Source organism: Chionomys nivalis, chromosome 2 (genome assembly GCF_950005125.1).
Source record: "Chionomys nivalis chromosome 2, mChiNiv1.1, whole genome shotgun sequence".
In the NCBI taxonomy this organism is placed as follows: Eukaryota; Metazoa; Chordata; class Mammalia; order Rodentia; family Cricetidae; genus Chionomys; species Chionomys nivalis.
This window is the reverse complement of record NC_080087.1, coordinates 74,309,139-74,319,979: the sequence shown is the minus strand read 5'-3', so window position 1 is coordinate 74,319,979 and position 10,841 is coordinate 74,309,139. Positions and strand designations below refer to the sequence as shown.

At 51.2% G+C, this 10,841-nt stretch overlaps 1 protein-coding gene and 1 non-coding gene across 3 annotated transcripts; both read left to right on the top strand.

The window, feature by feature from the left end:
* The first annotated feature begins 1,834 nt into the window (after positions 1-1,834).
* Nop53 (NOP53 ribosome biogenesis factor) lies at positions 1,835-10,509 on the top strand. 2 transcript variants are annotated; one of them, XM_057762176.1, is made up of 13 exons: positions 1,835-2,080; positions 2,447-2,511; positions 5,512-5,620; positions 6,040-6,239; positions 6,555-6,625; positions 8,190-8,285; positions 8,573-8,677; positions 8,757-8,951; positions 9,153-9,328; positions 9,434-9,500; positions 9,953-10,029; positions 10,129-10,185; positions 10,448-10,509. In XM_057762176.1, the coding sequence occupies exons 1-13, from the start codon at positions 1,857-1,859 to the stop codon at positions 10,452-10,454; spliced, it is 1,449 nt and encodes a 482-aa protein (XP_057618159.1). In that variant the 5' UTR covers positions 1,835-1,856; the 3' UTR covers positions 10,455-10,509. The 2 variants fall into 2 exon arrangements, with proteins under 2 accessions (XP_057618159.1, XP_057618160.1); XM_057762177.1 differs by lacking the exon at positions 10,448-10,509 and having other exon boundaries at positions 10,129-10,189.
* LOC130870611 (small nucleolar RNA SNORD23) lies at positions 9,541-9,649 on the top strand. The gene has a single exon (XR_009056755.1). It is a non-coding gene; the product is annotated as a small nucleolar RNA SNORD23 (small nucleolar RNA).
* Positions 10,510-10,841: the final 332 nt, after the last annotated feature.

Sequence of the window (10,841 nt, the reverse complement as noted above, 5' to 3'; positions counted from 1 at the left end):
GATTGGAACTTTTTAAAAGATTCACTTTTTCCATTTATGTGTATGTATGTATTCATGCATGCATGTACACAGGTGTGTGCATTCCAAAGAGCAGAAGTAACAGGCAGTTGTGAGCCACCATGTGGGTCTGGGAACCAGGGTCTTCTGGAAGAGCAGCCAGTGCTTTTAACAGCTAACTCATCTCTCCAGACCACATACTCAGCTTCTTATGTAAGTTCTGGGAATTCAAATTCAGCTCCTCATTGATTGCCCATAAAGCTCTCTTAAGCACATCGAGTCTTCTCCCCAGTCCTTGTTCTTCATTTTGTGATCCCCTAAGTTACTGGAACTCTGCAGTACGGATGGTCCATGATCACGTGATCCTCCCGCCTTGAGTAGATAGGGTTAGAGTCATGACTACCAGATATTTTTTAGTATGTGTGTGTGTGTGTATGTAAGCAAACACGCCCCGCAGCATGCCCTGTGAAGGTTGTGAATAACCTGCTTGCCTTAAGTTGGCTCTTTGCTTCCATCATATGGGTTCTGGGGATTAATCTCAGGCCATCAGATATGTCAGCAACAGCCTTTACCTGAGTCTTCTTGGCAGTCCCATGTCCAGCATCTTCTTTAATAAAGTTAAAGAGAAATTGACCCGACTCCACCCCTATGGTATTACTGTTTGGGGAGGAGTGGTGTCTTTCGGTGGTATATGCGCTCATCAGTTGCCTCTGATCTAGTGACTAACCTTTCACTCATCTCATGCTCATACAAACAATCTTAATAAATCCCGTGTATAATGAAACAAGACATGAGAGACAAGACTGCTGGGAAGAAGAGCGAAGCAGCAGGAGTGGCAAAGGTGTGTGAGAAGGTGATGCAAGGAAAAATGGCCAAGGTAACATATGAAATTTGCCAAAGAATTAAAAACAAATAGCTTGAGCAAAATTTCAGAACAGCAGGAAAGGTATATTGCTCAGAGCGAGACCCAAGAATCTACACAGCCTACTCTCCACAGGTCAGAAATTGCAAGTCCAAGTTGCAAACAATGGAGCTTGGTAGGGTGGCATTAGGCGAGAGCAGAAGGATCAGGAATTGAAGGTCATCTTGTAATACACTGAGAGTTCTTAGCTTTCTTGGAGTACATGTGACCTTTAAAAAAAAATGGGTTGGAGAGATGGTTCAGCGGTTAAGAGCACCGACTGCTCTTCTAGAGGACCAGGGTTCAACTCCTGGTACCCACATGGCAGCTCACAACTGCCTATAACTACAATTCCAGGGGAGGGATCTGACTCCTGTGCACAGAACTACATGCAGGCAAAACACCAATGTACATAAGATGAGAATAAAAAAGTATGGTTTTTCTTTTCTTTTCTTTTCTTTTTTTTTTTTTGGTTATTCGAGACAGGGTTTCTCTGTGGTTTGGAGCTCTGTAGACCAGGCTGGTCTCGAACTCACAGAGATTCACCTGCCTCTGCCTCCCGAGTGCTGGGATTAAAGGCGTGCGCCACCACCGCCCGGCAAAAGTATGGTTTTTCGAGACAGGATTTCTCTGTAGCTTTGGAAGCTGACCCGGAACTAGCTCTTGTAGACCAGGCTGGCCTCGAACTCACAGAGATCCGCTTGGCTCTGCCTCCCAAGTGCTGGGATTAAAAGCGTGCACCACCACTGCCCGGCCGAGAATAAAAATTTAAAAAAGACAAAAGCCTGGAAGAGAAACCATTTATCCTTTACCAAGATAGCCTTCCTCACCTCTTTGTAATACTACACTTTACTAAGATGGCTGCAACAGGAAGTGCGTCATGATATACGTCTAGTGAGTTGCGCACACTCCAAACCGGATATCAGAGTTTGAGTGACCGAGCTCTTCCTTTAAGAAGATGGCGGCGGGAAGTAACAGCGGCGGTGAGAAGCGCGGCTCGAAAAGCCATGCGGACTCTGGCTTCCTTGGGCTGCGGCCCACCTCGGTGGATCCGGCTCTGAGGCGGCGGCGGCGGGGCCCCAGAAACAAGAAACGCGGCTGGAGGAGGCTCGCTGAGGAGCCGCTGGGGCTAGAGGTAGACCAGTTCCTAGACGACGTGCGGCTGCAGGAGCGCACGACCGGGTACGTGGGGCGGGACTTCCGCTAGCTTGGGCTCGCTCATTGCGGCCTGGTACGAGACCGACAGGGAACTTCCGGCTCCGGGAATTTCGGGGTCGAAGACTCACTAGTACTGTCTTTAATAAAGTTTACAGAAATTCCAACAAAGTTTAAATGTCTTTTAGGCTTGTTTTTAAATTTTGACACAGGGCCTCTCCGGGCCGCTCTAGATGGCCTGACAGTGTGTAGACATACCAAGCTCCAGTTGTTTCCCTGGATCCCAGGGTTTTAGGAGGTGTTGGAATGGACCCAGAGAATTGGCCCCACCTTAGGAGGGTCTTTGTCTTCCCAGCATTATATTAGATAATGGTTTGCATTTTTATCCTTCAGTGGCTTGTTGGCCGAGGCACCAAATGAGAAGCTCTTCTTCGTGGACACTGGATCCAAGAAAAAAGGTAAGGAGTGCGTTTGTGATCTTGTGTGAGTCTTGCATCACAAGAGATCTATATTGACGCCATTATTTAAAAAGCCAGCATTTTGGGGGAATGTGGTGGCACTTGGGAGATAGAGGCAGGGGGTTGCCTTGGTTTAAGACCAGCCTGGTTGCTGGTCGGTGGTTCTGCAGGCCTTTAATCCCACACTTGGGAGGCAGAGGCAGGTGAATTTCTGTGAGTTCGAGGCCAGCCTGGTCTACAGAGCAAGTTCCAGGATAGGCTCCAAAGCTACAGAGAAACTCTGTCTTGAAAAACCAAAAAGAAAAGAAAAGCAATCTTCTTGTTTGTTTTTTTCTCTCAGTTCTGGAGATTGAACCCAGGCCTCACACGTGGCTAGGCAAATATCAGTGAGCTGTATCCCTCAGCCCCTTGTTTAAAAGGGCATGATGGCAGGTGTGCCAATCCACCCCTCTGATCCCAGCACTTGGGAGGCAGAGGCAGCCAGGACTACACAGTGAGATCTGCTTTAGCCAGTAGGTAGGAAACGTGTCTTGACAAACTGGCCCTACTCTGTAAGGAACTTGGTTTTGGACCTGCTGAGACACCAAGACAAGGGCAAGTTAGGGATTGCTTTGATGATTAATTGGGGTTTTCACCAGTGTGGCAGAAAAACACTCAGAAGTGATTCAGCAGGCACTGAAAACAAGCTGGTGCCTGGCCAACCAGGGTAGCCAGTGGCTTTGCAGAGCAAGCTGGGCGTTTCGCTAGCAAATATTCACAACGTGAGTCAGAAGATCCTTTTAGGGAAGTGCATGGGGGCACAGGAACTTTTTAAACTCACTTTTACATTAGCATATAACGAAATGGGCTTCATGATGACTTAATGTCACCGTACTTTATTCTCGTTTACTCCCTTCCCCGCTACCCTCCCTATCTTCTTTAGTGGGTTCCCTTCTGATAGTCCCCCCTTTTGTTTTCTGTCTAAAAAATTTAACAAATTTATTTATGTATATGAGTGGTTTGCCTACATGTATATGTATGGCACATGTGTGCCTGGTGCCCTAGAGATCAAAAGAGAGCATCAGATCTTCTGCAGCTGGAGTTAGAGACAGTTGTGAGCCTCCATGGGAGTACTAGGAACACACACACACACCTTCACCTGCAAATACTGGGTGTGTATGACTGCTAAACCATCTTAACATCTTTCTGATCTCTTCCCCGTCCCACAGTTTCCTTTCTGATTTTGTGACAGGTGGGAGTTGGTTTGGTTTGTTTGTTTGTTTGTTTTTCTTTCTTGGTACAAGGTTTTAGTATTCAGTCTCGTTGGCCTGGAACTTGTAGGTCTTGAACTCACCAAAATCTGTCTCTGTTGGAATTAAAGGCGTGTACCGCCACAGCCAGGCCAATGCATGTAGTTTTAAATCTAGGTTCTACATATAAGGGAAAACATGGTGTTTATCTTTCTGAATCTGGCTTATTTATGCTTAACTAAGTGATTTCTAGGTTTGTTTTTGTTTTGAAACAAGATCTCACTCCGTACCCAAACTAGCTAAAGGGTCACTGTGTAGCGTGAGCTGCCCTACAATTCACATCCTCTTCTCAGCCTCCCAAGTACTAGGATTACAGGTAGGAGTCAACGGGCCAAGCTACAAAGGTTTTTTTAAATTTTATTTTATTTTGTTTTTGAGATAGGATTTCTCTGTGTAACAGCTCTGATTGTCCTAGAACTCTCTTCGTGACCAACTTGGTTTTGAACTCACAGAGAACTGCCTGTTCCTGCCTCCCTAGTGCTGGGTTTAAAAGTGTGAGCCACTACCACCCGGCTGAAGCTACAAAGTTTTATCCCTAAAGAAAATTTTTGTTTTTACATTTATTCTGTGTGGTTTGTTTGTTTGTTTGTTTTTTAAGATATTTATTTATTTATTATGTATACAGTGTTCTGTATGTGTGTACGTCTGCAGGCCAGAAGAGGGCACCAGACCTCATTACAGATGGTTGTGAGCCACCATGTGGTTGCTGGGAATTGAACTCAGGACCTTTGGAAGAGCAGGCAATGCTCTTAACCGCTGAGCCGTCTCTCCAGCCCAATATTCTGTGTGTTTTCGTGCATGTGTCATAACACACATATTGTCAAAAGACAACATGTAGGAATCAGCTCTCCTTCTACCCTGTTGGTTCCAGGGATTGAAGTCATGTTGCCAGGCTTGGTGGCAAGAACCTTTCACTGAGCCGCCTTCCAGTCCGGCACTCAGTTTTTCATGCCGTCTTGCTGTTACTGTTACTATTGGCAGTGCTGTGACGGACCCCAGGGCCGTGTGCTCCTCAGGCGCTCTGCCACTGCTACATACCACCCCCTGGTAATTTGTGCAGTTAGGTTCTCTCTGTTTAGCTCAGGCTGGCCAAAGACTCAATCCTCCTGCCTTAGTCCCCAGAGTTTAGTATTTCAGGTAATACACCACCGATACGTGGTCTCCTTAGTGTGCTCCATAGTAGAATATTTTTTTTTTTTTTTTTAAGACAGGGTTTCTCTGTAGTTTTGGAGCCTATCCTGGAACTCACTCTGTGGACCAGCTTGGCCCCGAACTCGCAGAGATCCACCTGCCTCTGCCTCCTGAGTGCTGGGATTAAAGGCTAGCAGTAGAATTCTTCCTTTACCTGATGGCCTTTGGAAGTAGAAAGCAAGAGTGCTGAGAGGTTCTTCTTGAGTCTCAGTGCCCCTGGATGCCTGCCCTCTTCCCTGTTAGTTCTGAGGTCCTTTCCCTACTGTGTCTCTGAGTCCCTCCAGATGGGTCTGTGGGGACTTAGTCCCCATCACGAGGCCTGCCTCTTGCTGACCTTGGCCCTGGGTGGGTCAGATCTGGGCTTCTGGAATCTTCCCTGTGGGTGAACAAGAACAGTCTGGGAATTAGGTTATGTGCTGGATAGTCTGGGCTGCAGGCTTCCCAGCCCCATTTGAGCTGAAGTCAGGGATTGGTTTATGAAGATGCGGAGGCCTAAGGTGAGGATTGTTCTCTGCTGCAGAACGGAGCAAGAAGAGGACCTGGGTCCAGAAGAAGTCACAACGTCTCCAGAAACCCTTACGGGTTGACCTTACCCTTGAGAATCAGTCTAAGATCCCCGCTCCCAAAGAGTGAGTCCCTCCGGCTCTGGGCCCTAAAGACTCTGTGCAGGAAGGTGGGGTGATGGTGGCAGTTGGGAGGCCACTGGGTCTCTGGAGAGTGTCTTAGAGGATTCAGCCCTAGTACCAAGGCAACAGGGTAGCTTGGACCAGCTAGGGGCTGTTGGGTAGAGAGGCTCCAGGGCACAGGAGATACGGGCTTAGTGTCTGTCATAAAAGAGAATAGGCTAGCAGGCTAGGCTGCCCTGAGGTGGAGTGTGGGAGATGTGATATTCTGAAAGCTCAGATCCACTTGAAGTAGTGGGCATGAGGTGTGTGTTGAGCCATTTCACAAGGAGACAACTCTGAGGTAGACAAGAGAAAGGCTGCTGAGGCAGGAAGAGCCACTGCTCAGCTGTCACCTTATCAGATGCCACTCTCCCCTTACCCAGCATCCTCGCACACCAGGTCCCCAATGCCAAGAAGCTCAGGCGAAAGAAGGAGCTATGGGAGAAACTGGCAAAGCAGGGAGAGCTGCCCAGGGAGGTGCGCAAGGCACAGGCCCGGCTCCTCAGCCCTCCTGCACCAAAGGTCAAACCTGGACCACAAGACATCGTTGAGCGGCCCTTCTATGACCTCTGGAACCCAAACAGTGAGTGATTCTGTTCTGATTTGTATACTGTATACATATTGTATACTGTTCAAGAATATGGCAGCCAAGGGCATACACTACATGTGTTGGTGTGACAGTCTTCCAACAGGGATCTGAGGTCCTCAATGCCACCCTTTTCTGCTTGTGGGGGCTTCCACCTCAGCCTTCTATCTTCCCCCACTTCCCAGATCCCACCTAGATGTGGTTTGAGGCCACGGGGGTCTGAGCATCATCCCTGGCCTGGATTTCAGTGTGATTTTTCGCAGTGCAGAGGGTCCCTGGAGAAAGCCCGCTGCAGTTACTCTCTCTCCGCAGACCCTCTGGACAAGCCATTGGTTGGTCAAGATGAATTTTTTCTGGAGCAGACCAAGAAGAAAGGCGTGAGGGTGAGTTTGCACAGGCAGGCAGTGGGTTAGGGAGGGTAGCTCCTAGGTGATCTCCATCCCCACCTCCGAGCCTGTCATCCTAGTGACCTGTGTCTCTGTCGTAGCTCCCCTGGTTGACTCACCTCGGGAAGGTAGCCTCACTTGAGCCTCCGTTCCTTCCTCTAAGTGTAGAGTGTGGGTGACAGCCTGCTTAGGACAGCTGGGGAGGTGCAGGTTAAAGAAGCAATGCCTGAAAACTGCTGGCACTGTGGGTTGGAGGTTGCTTTGTGGCCGTCTCTTGAGCTCTGGAGCCAGATGCTGTGTTGTCTCAGCAATATTGGGGTGGTACTTACACAGCTCCCTGAGGGACTGGAGGAAACCTCATCCTTTATATCCGTGTGTTGTGTATTTCCAGGAAATATAGGTTGGGGACAGGCTTCAGGAAGGCCAGGAGCCATTGCTGGAGAAAAGCCCCTGGGGCTAGAGACCAGAGGAGCAAGCCAGCCATTGGCAAAGCAGGGCCAGAGACCCCTGCAACCAAGAGTGTGCAGTGGGCCCTGAGCCAGCATGTGTGCATGGGGGCAGAGTCCTAAGGCAGGAGCTGTAGAACTCACAGGATCTGGTGAGGGAGAGATCGGGCTGCTAGGGGACCACTCAGTATAGGTCCTGTACCAAGGAAGAGACTAGTTGCAGTGGGCAAAAACGTTTGATGTAGAGGGCACTCTGGTTACCTGAGATTTCCATTGGAAGATCTTGGGTGGCCCTGGATTTTCTGTTCTCGTGTCCTCTGAGTACTTTGGGACCCTGTGGCATTGTCACCCATACCTTGCTGTGACACACAGCAGAAGGCCCACAGCACAGCCAAAGATGGCAGTGTGCTTGTAAGCTGGTACATCATCCAGATTGATCGTGGCATGTGTGTTTGCAAATGCCCCCTCTCCCTCAGTGGTCTTGTGACTTGTCATAGGAGAGCCCAGCAAAGCCCTGTCTGGGGAGCTTGCTCACCGCAAGGGCAGATGTCCCTTGTGCAGGGTGTGAGGTCCTGTAACTGGCTGGTCAGCCTGTAGCCTCCACTAGGGCACCCCATGTGGGAGAGCTCCATCTCTGTCTCCTGATCCTTTATATCTCCACAGTGGAACCCTGAGATAGGCAGACGGAGCTCTTCCTCCTGTACCCCAGCCAGAAATCTGGGAGGGGAGTGGGCCTGGTTCGTGTCTTTATATGGTGGAAGGCTGGGCACAGAAAAGGGTGCAGGGTGAAGCCTTTAATAATACTTCAGTCCTCCCTGGGTGATGGTGCCACACACCTTTAACTCCCACACTTGGGAGGCAGAGGCAGGCAGATCTCAGTGAGTTCGAGGTCAGCCTGGTCTACAAAGCGAGTTCTAGGACAGCCAGGACTGTTACACAGAGAAACCCTGTCTCAAAACAAACAAAAATTCAGTCCTCTTGAGGCCTGCCTCATCAGGCCCCACCTCTTAATATTATCACACTGGTCTTGGAGATTCACTGTAGGCATTTTAGGGGTGCCCTGACGGTTCATTGCATGGAGCTCATCCTGCCTCCCTGGTCTTCTCTTTCTCCAGCGACCACCACGCCTCCATGTCAAACCCTCCCAGGTGCCTGCAGTAGAGGTGATTCCTGCCGGAGCCTCCTACAACCCAACCTTTGAAGATCACCAGGTATATGTGGAGTGGGTGTCTGGCCTGACTACATGCAGGTGTCAGTGTTTGGAGTCCTTGTTCTCCTCGGCCCTGCCCCACAGCTCCTCCCCTTAGCTCGGGGCCCCCCTTCCCTTCCATCCCTGGAACTTGCCTGTTCAGGGAATAGACCATCTAACCAGAGCCAGCATGGTGTGAGGGGATAGTGGCTCAGCTATGCCTGCTGGGACCACTGCTGAGGCCCAGGCGGAGGGTGGGGTCAGAAGGGCATTCCTGACACTTAGATCTCCTGGAACTCCCCTGCCCAGGCCCTGCTTCGAGAGGCCCACGAGGTGGAGCTGCAGCGTGAGAAAGAGGCAGAAAAGCTGGAGCGACAGCTGGCCCTGCCCACCACAGAGCAAGCTGCCACCCAGGTGAGCCCCATCCACCGCCACCTGTAACTCCCCTACTGCGCCCCACCCACTCCCACTTGCTGATCACTGTGCTCCCTAGGAGTCTGTATTTCGGGAGATGTGTGAGGGACTGCTGGAGGAGTCTGATGGCGAGGATGAGCCAGGCTGCGCTGAGCGGCCAGAGACAGATGATGGGACCGATGAGACCTCTCCCACTGGCCCTGCTGGTGCTGAGAAGAGGATGGAGAAGAAGACAGAGCAGCAACGGCGGCGGGAGAAGGCCGCTCGCAAGCTGGTGAGCACCCCACCTTGTGGGCTCATGTTGGCCATGGACCTTCTCATTCAGCACAGGGCTCTTGGCACCACCTTCCAGGGCCCTCAGACAGAGGTGTTAATAAGACAATCAGCTGTTGCGTGACCTGATCCCAGGGCCATCGAAAGGGGTCCTGGATGGGGAAGGCACTAGGCTGAGTGAGCTCTTAATCTCTGTTCCCAGCGGGTGCAGCAGGCTGCACTGCGGGCAGCCCGGCTTCAGCATCAGGAGCTTTTCAGACTGCGTGGGATCAAGGCCCAGGTGGCCCGGAGACTGGCAGAGCTGGCACGGCGGAAGGAGCAGCGGCGCATGCGGCGACTGGCAGAGGCTGACAAGCCCCGCAGGCTGGGGCGGCTCAAGTGAGGCCTGGGGTAGGGTGCCGGGAAATGGAGGTCTCCAGGCTACATTGTACTTCCCTAGACCTATCAGAGCCAAACCCCTGAGTGTCCTCAACCCTGTTGCAGGTACCAGGACCCTGACATTGATGTGCAGCTCAGCTCCGAGTTGTCTGGCTCACTCAGGACGCTGAAGGTACTTTCCATGAGGGTGGCAGGGTGCTGTGGAAACCCTGTGCCCAGTGATGACAACCATCCTTGCTCCCCGTGCCCTCTGGGGCTGTGGGCGACACCATGGCTGCCCTGGGCTGGGCCAGTTGAGCCATTGCCTGGGGTCTGAGGGCACAGGGTCGGGGGTAGGGTCTGGGTGGATGTTCTGGTGTGAGCCTCTGACCCTCAGAAGGCCTTTTGTCCTAGCCTGTCATATCAGTCCTAGTGAGTCCCCTCAAGCCCTGCACAGGAGCCTGGCCTGGCTCTGAGGCTCCAGTTTTGCAGCCCTAGTTTTGCATTTTTGTCTTCTGAGCCTAGACAGAATAGCACACATTGACGCCAGTACAACACTGAGCTCCCTCTGGATCCCAGCGCTGTCTAGGACCTGCCTTCTTTTTCCCGGGCCCTGCTAAAGTCTTTCTGCCCTCTCTCCCACAGCCAGAAGGTAACATTCTCCGAGACAGGTTCAAGAGCTTCCAGAAAAGAAATATGATCGAGCCCCGGGAACGAGCCAAGTAAGACCTACTGTAATGGGAAGGATGGGAGGGGACTGAGATGACCCTTCCCCCCATGCGATGATATAGGGATGCTCACCATGCTTGCCCCTTCTCCAGGTTCAAGCGCAAATACAAAGTGAAGCTGGTGGAGAAGAGGGCCTTCCGCGAGATACAGTAAGTGAGGCCCTCCTATGTGAGGCTTACCGGCATCCTGTGCCTTTGATTTGCTTGCCCCATAGTAGTCTTCCTTCCCTCTGAAAGCTGCCAGTTCCAGGGCCCTTCTCAAACCCTGTGACTGGTCAACCGGTGGGGGTCCAGGAATCTAGAGTAGGGGTGGAGAGGGTGCGGTGCCCAAGGGTACAGAAGCCCCAAACCAGAAGAGGCATTGAGGCATGCTCCTGCACTCATTCACCTCAACTTTGCCTTCTTTCCTCAGGTTGTAGCTGAGCAGATATTGGAGCCCCGCCCCTCAATAAAGTGCTCTGACCAGCCCAGGCATCGTGTTACTTTCTTCTTTTTTTTTTTTTTTTTTTTTTTTTTTTTGGTTTTTCGAGACAGGGTTTCTCTGTAGCTTTGGTGCCTGTCCTGGAACTAGCTCTTGTAGACCAGGCTGGCCTCGAACTCCCAGAGATCCGCCTGCCTCTGCCTCCCGAGTGCTGGGATTAAAGGCGTGCGCCACCACCGCCCGGCGTGTTACTTTCTTCTTACAAGCAGTGTCTTCTCCAAACATTCACCCCATGTCTGTCCCTCCTCTGTGTCCCAGTCCTTGGTACCATCCCTCTCCAGCAGAGCCTGCCACCAGTGCTGAATGTATGCAGACCACAGCTCTG

What these genes read in the sequence shown, in the direction of transcription:
- Nop53 (XM_057762176.1), top strand. Translation starts at nt 1,857, where the DNA reads ATGGCGGCGGGAAGTAACAGCGGCGGTGAGAAGCGCGGCTCGAAAAGC. An exon ending in CCAAGAAGAAAGGCGTGAGG is followed by an intron (nt 6,626 to 8,189) that starts GTGAGTTTGCAC and finishes CTCTTTCTCCAG; the next exon opens with CGACCACCACGCCTCCATGT. An exon ending in GAGCCCCGGGAACGAGCCAA is followed by an intron (nt 10,030 to 10,128) that starts GTAAGACCTACT and finishes CCCCTTCTCCAG; the next exon opens with GTTCAAGCGCAAATACAAAG.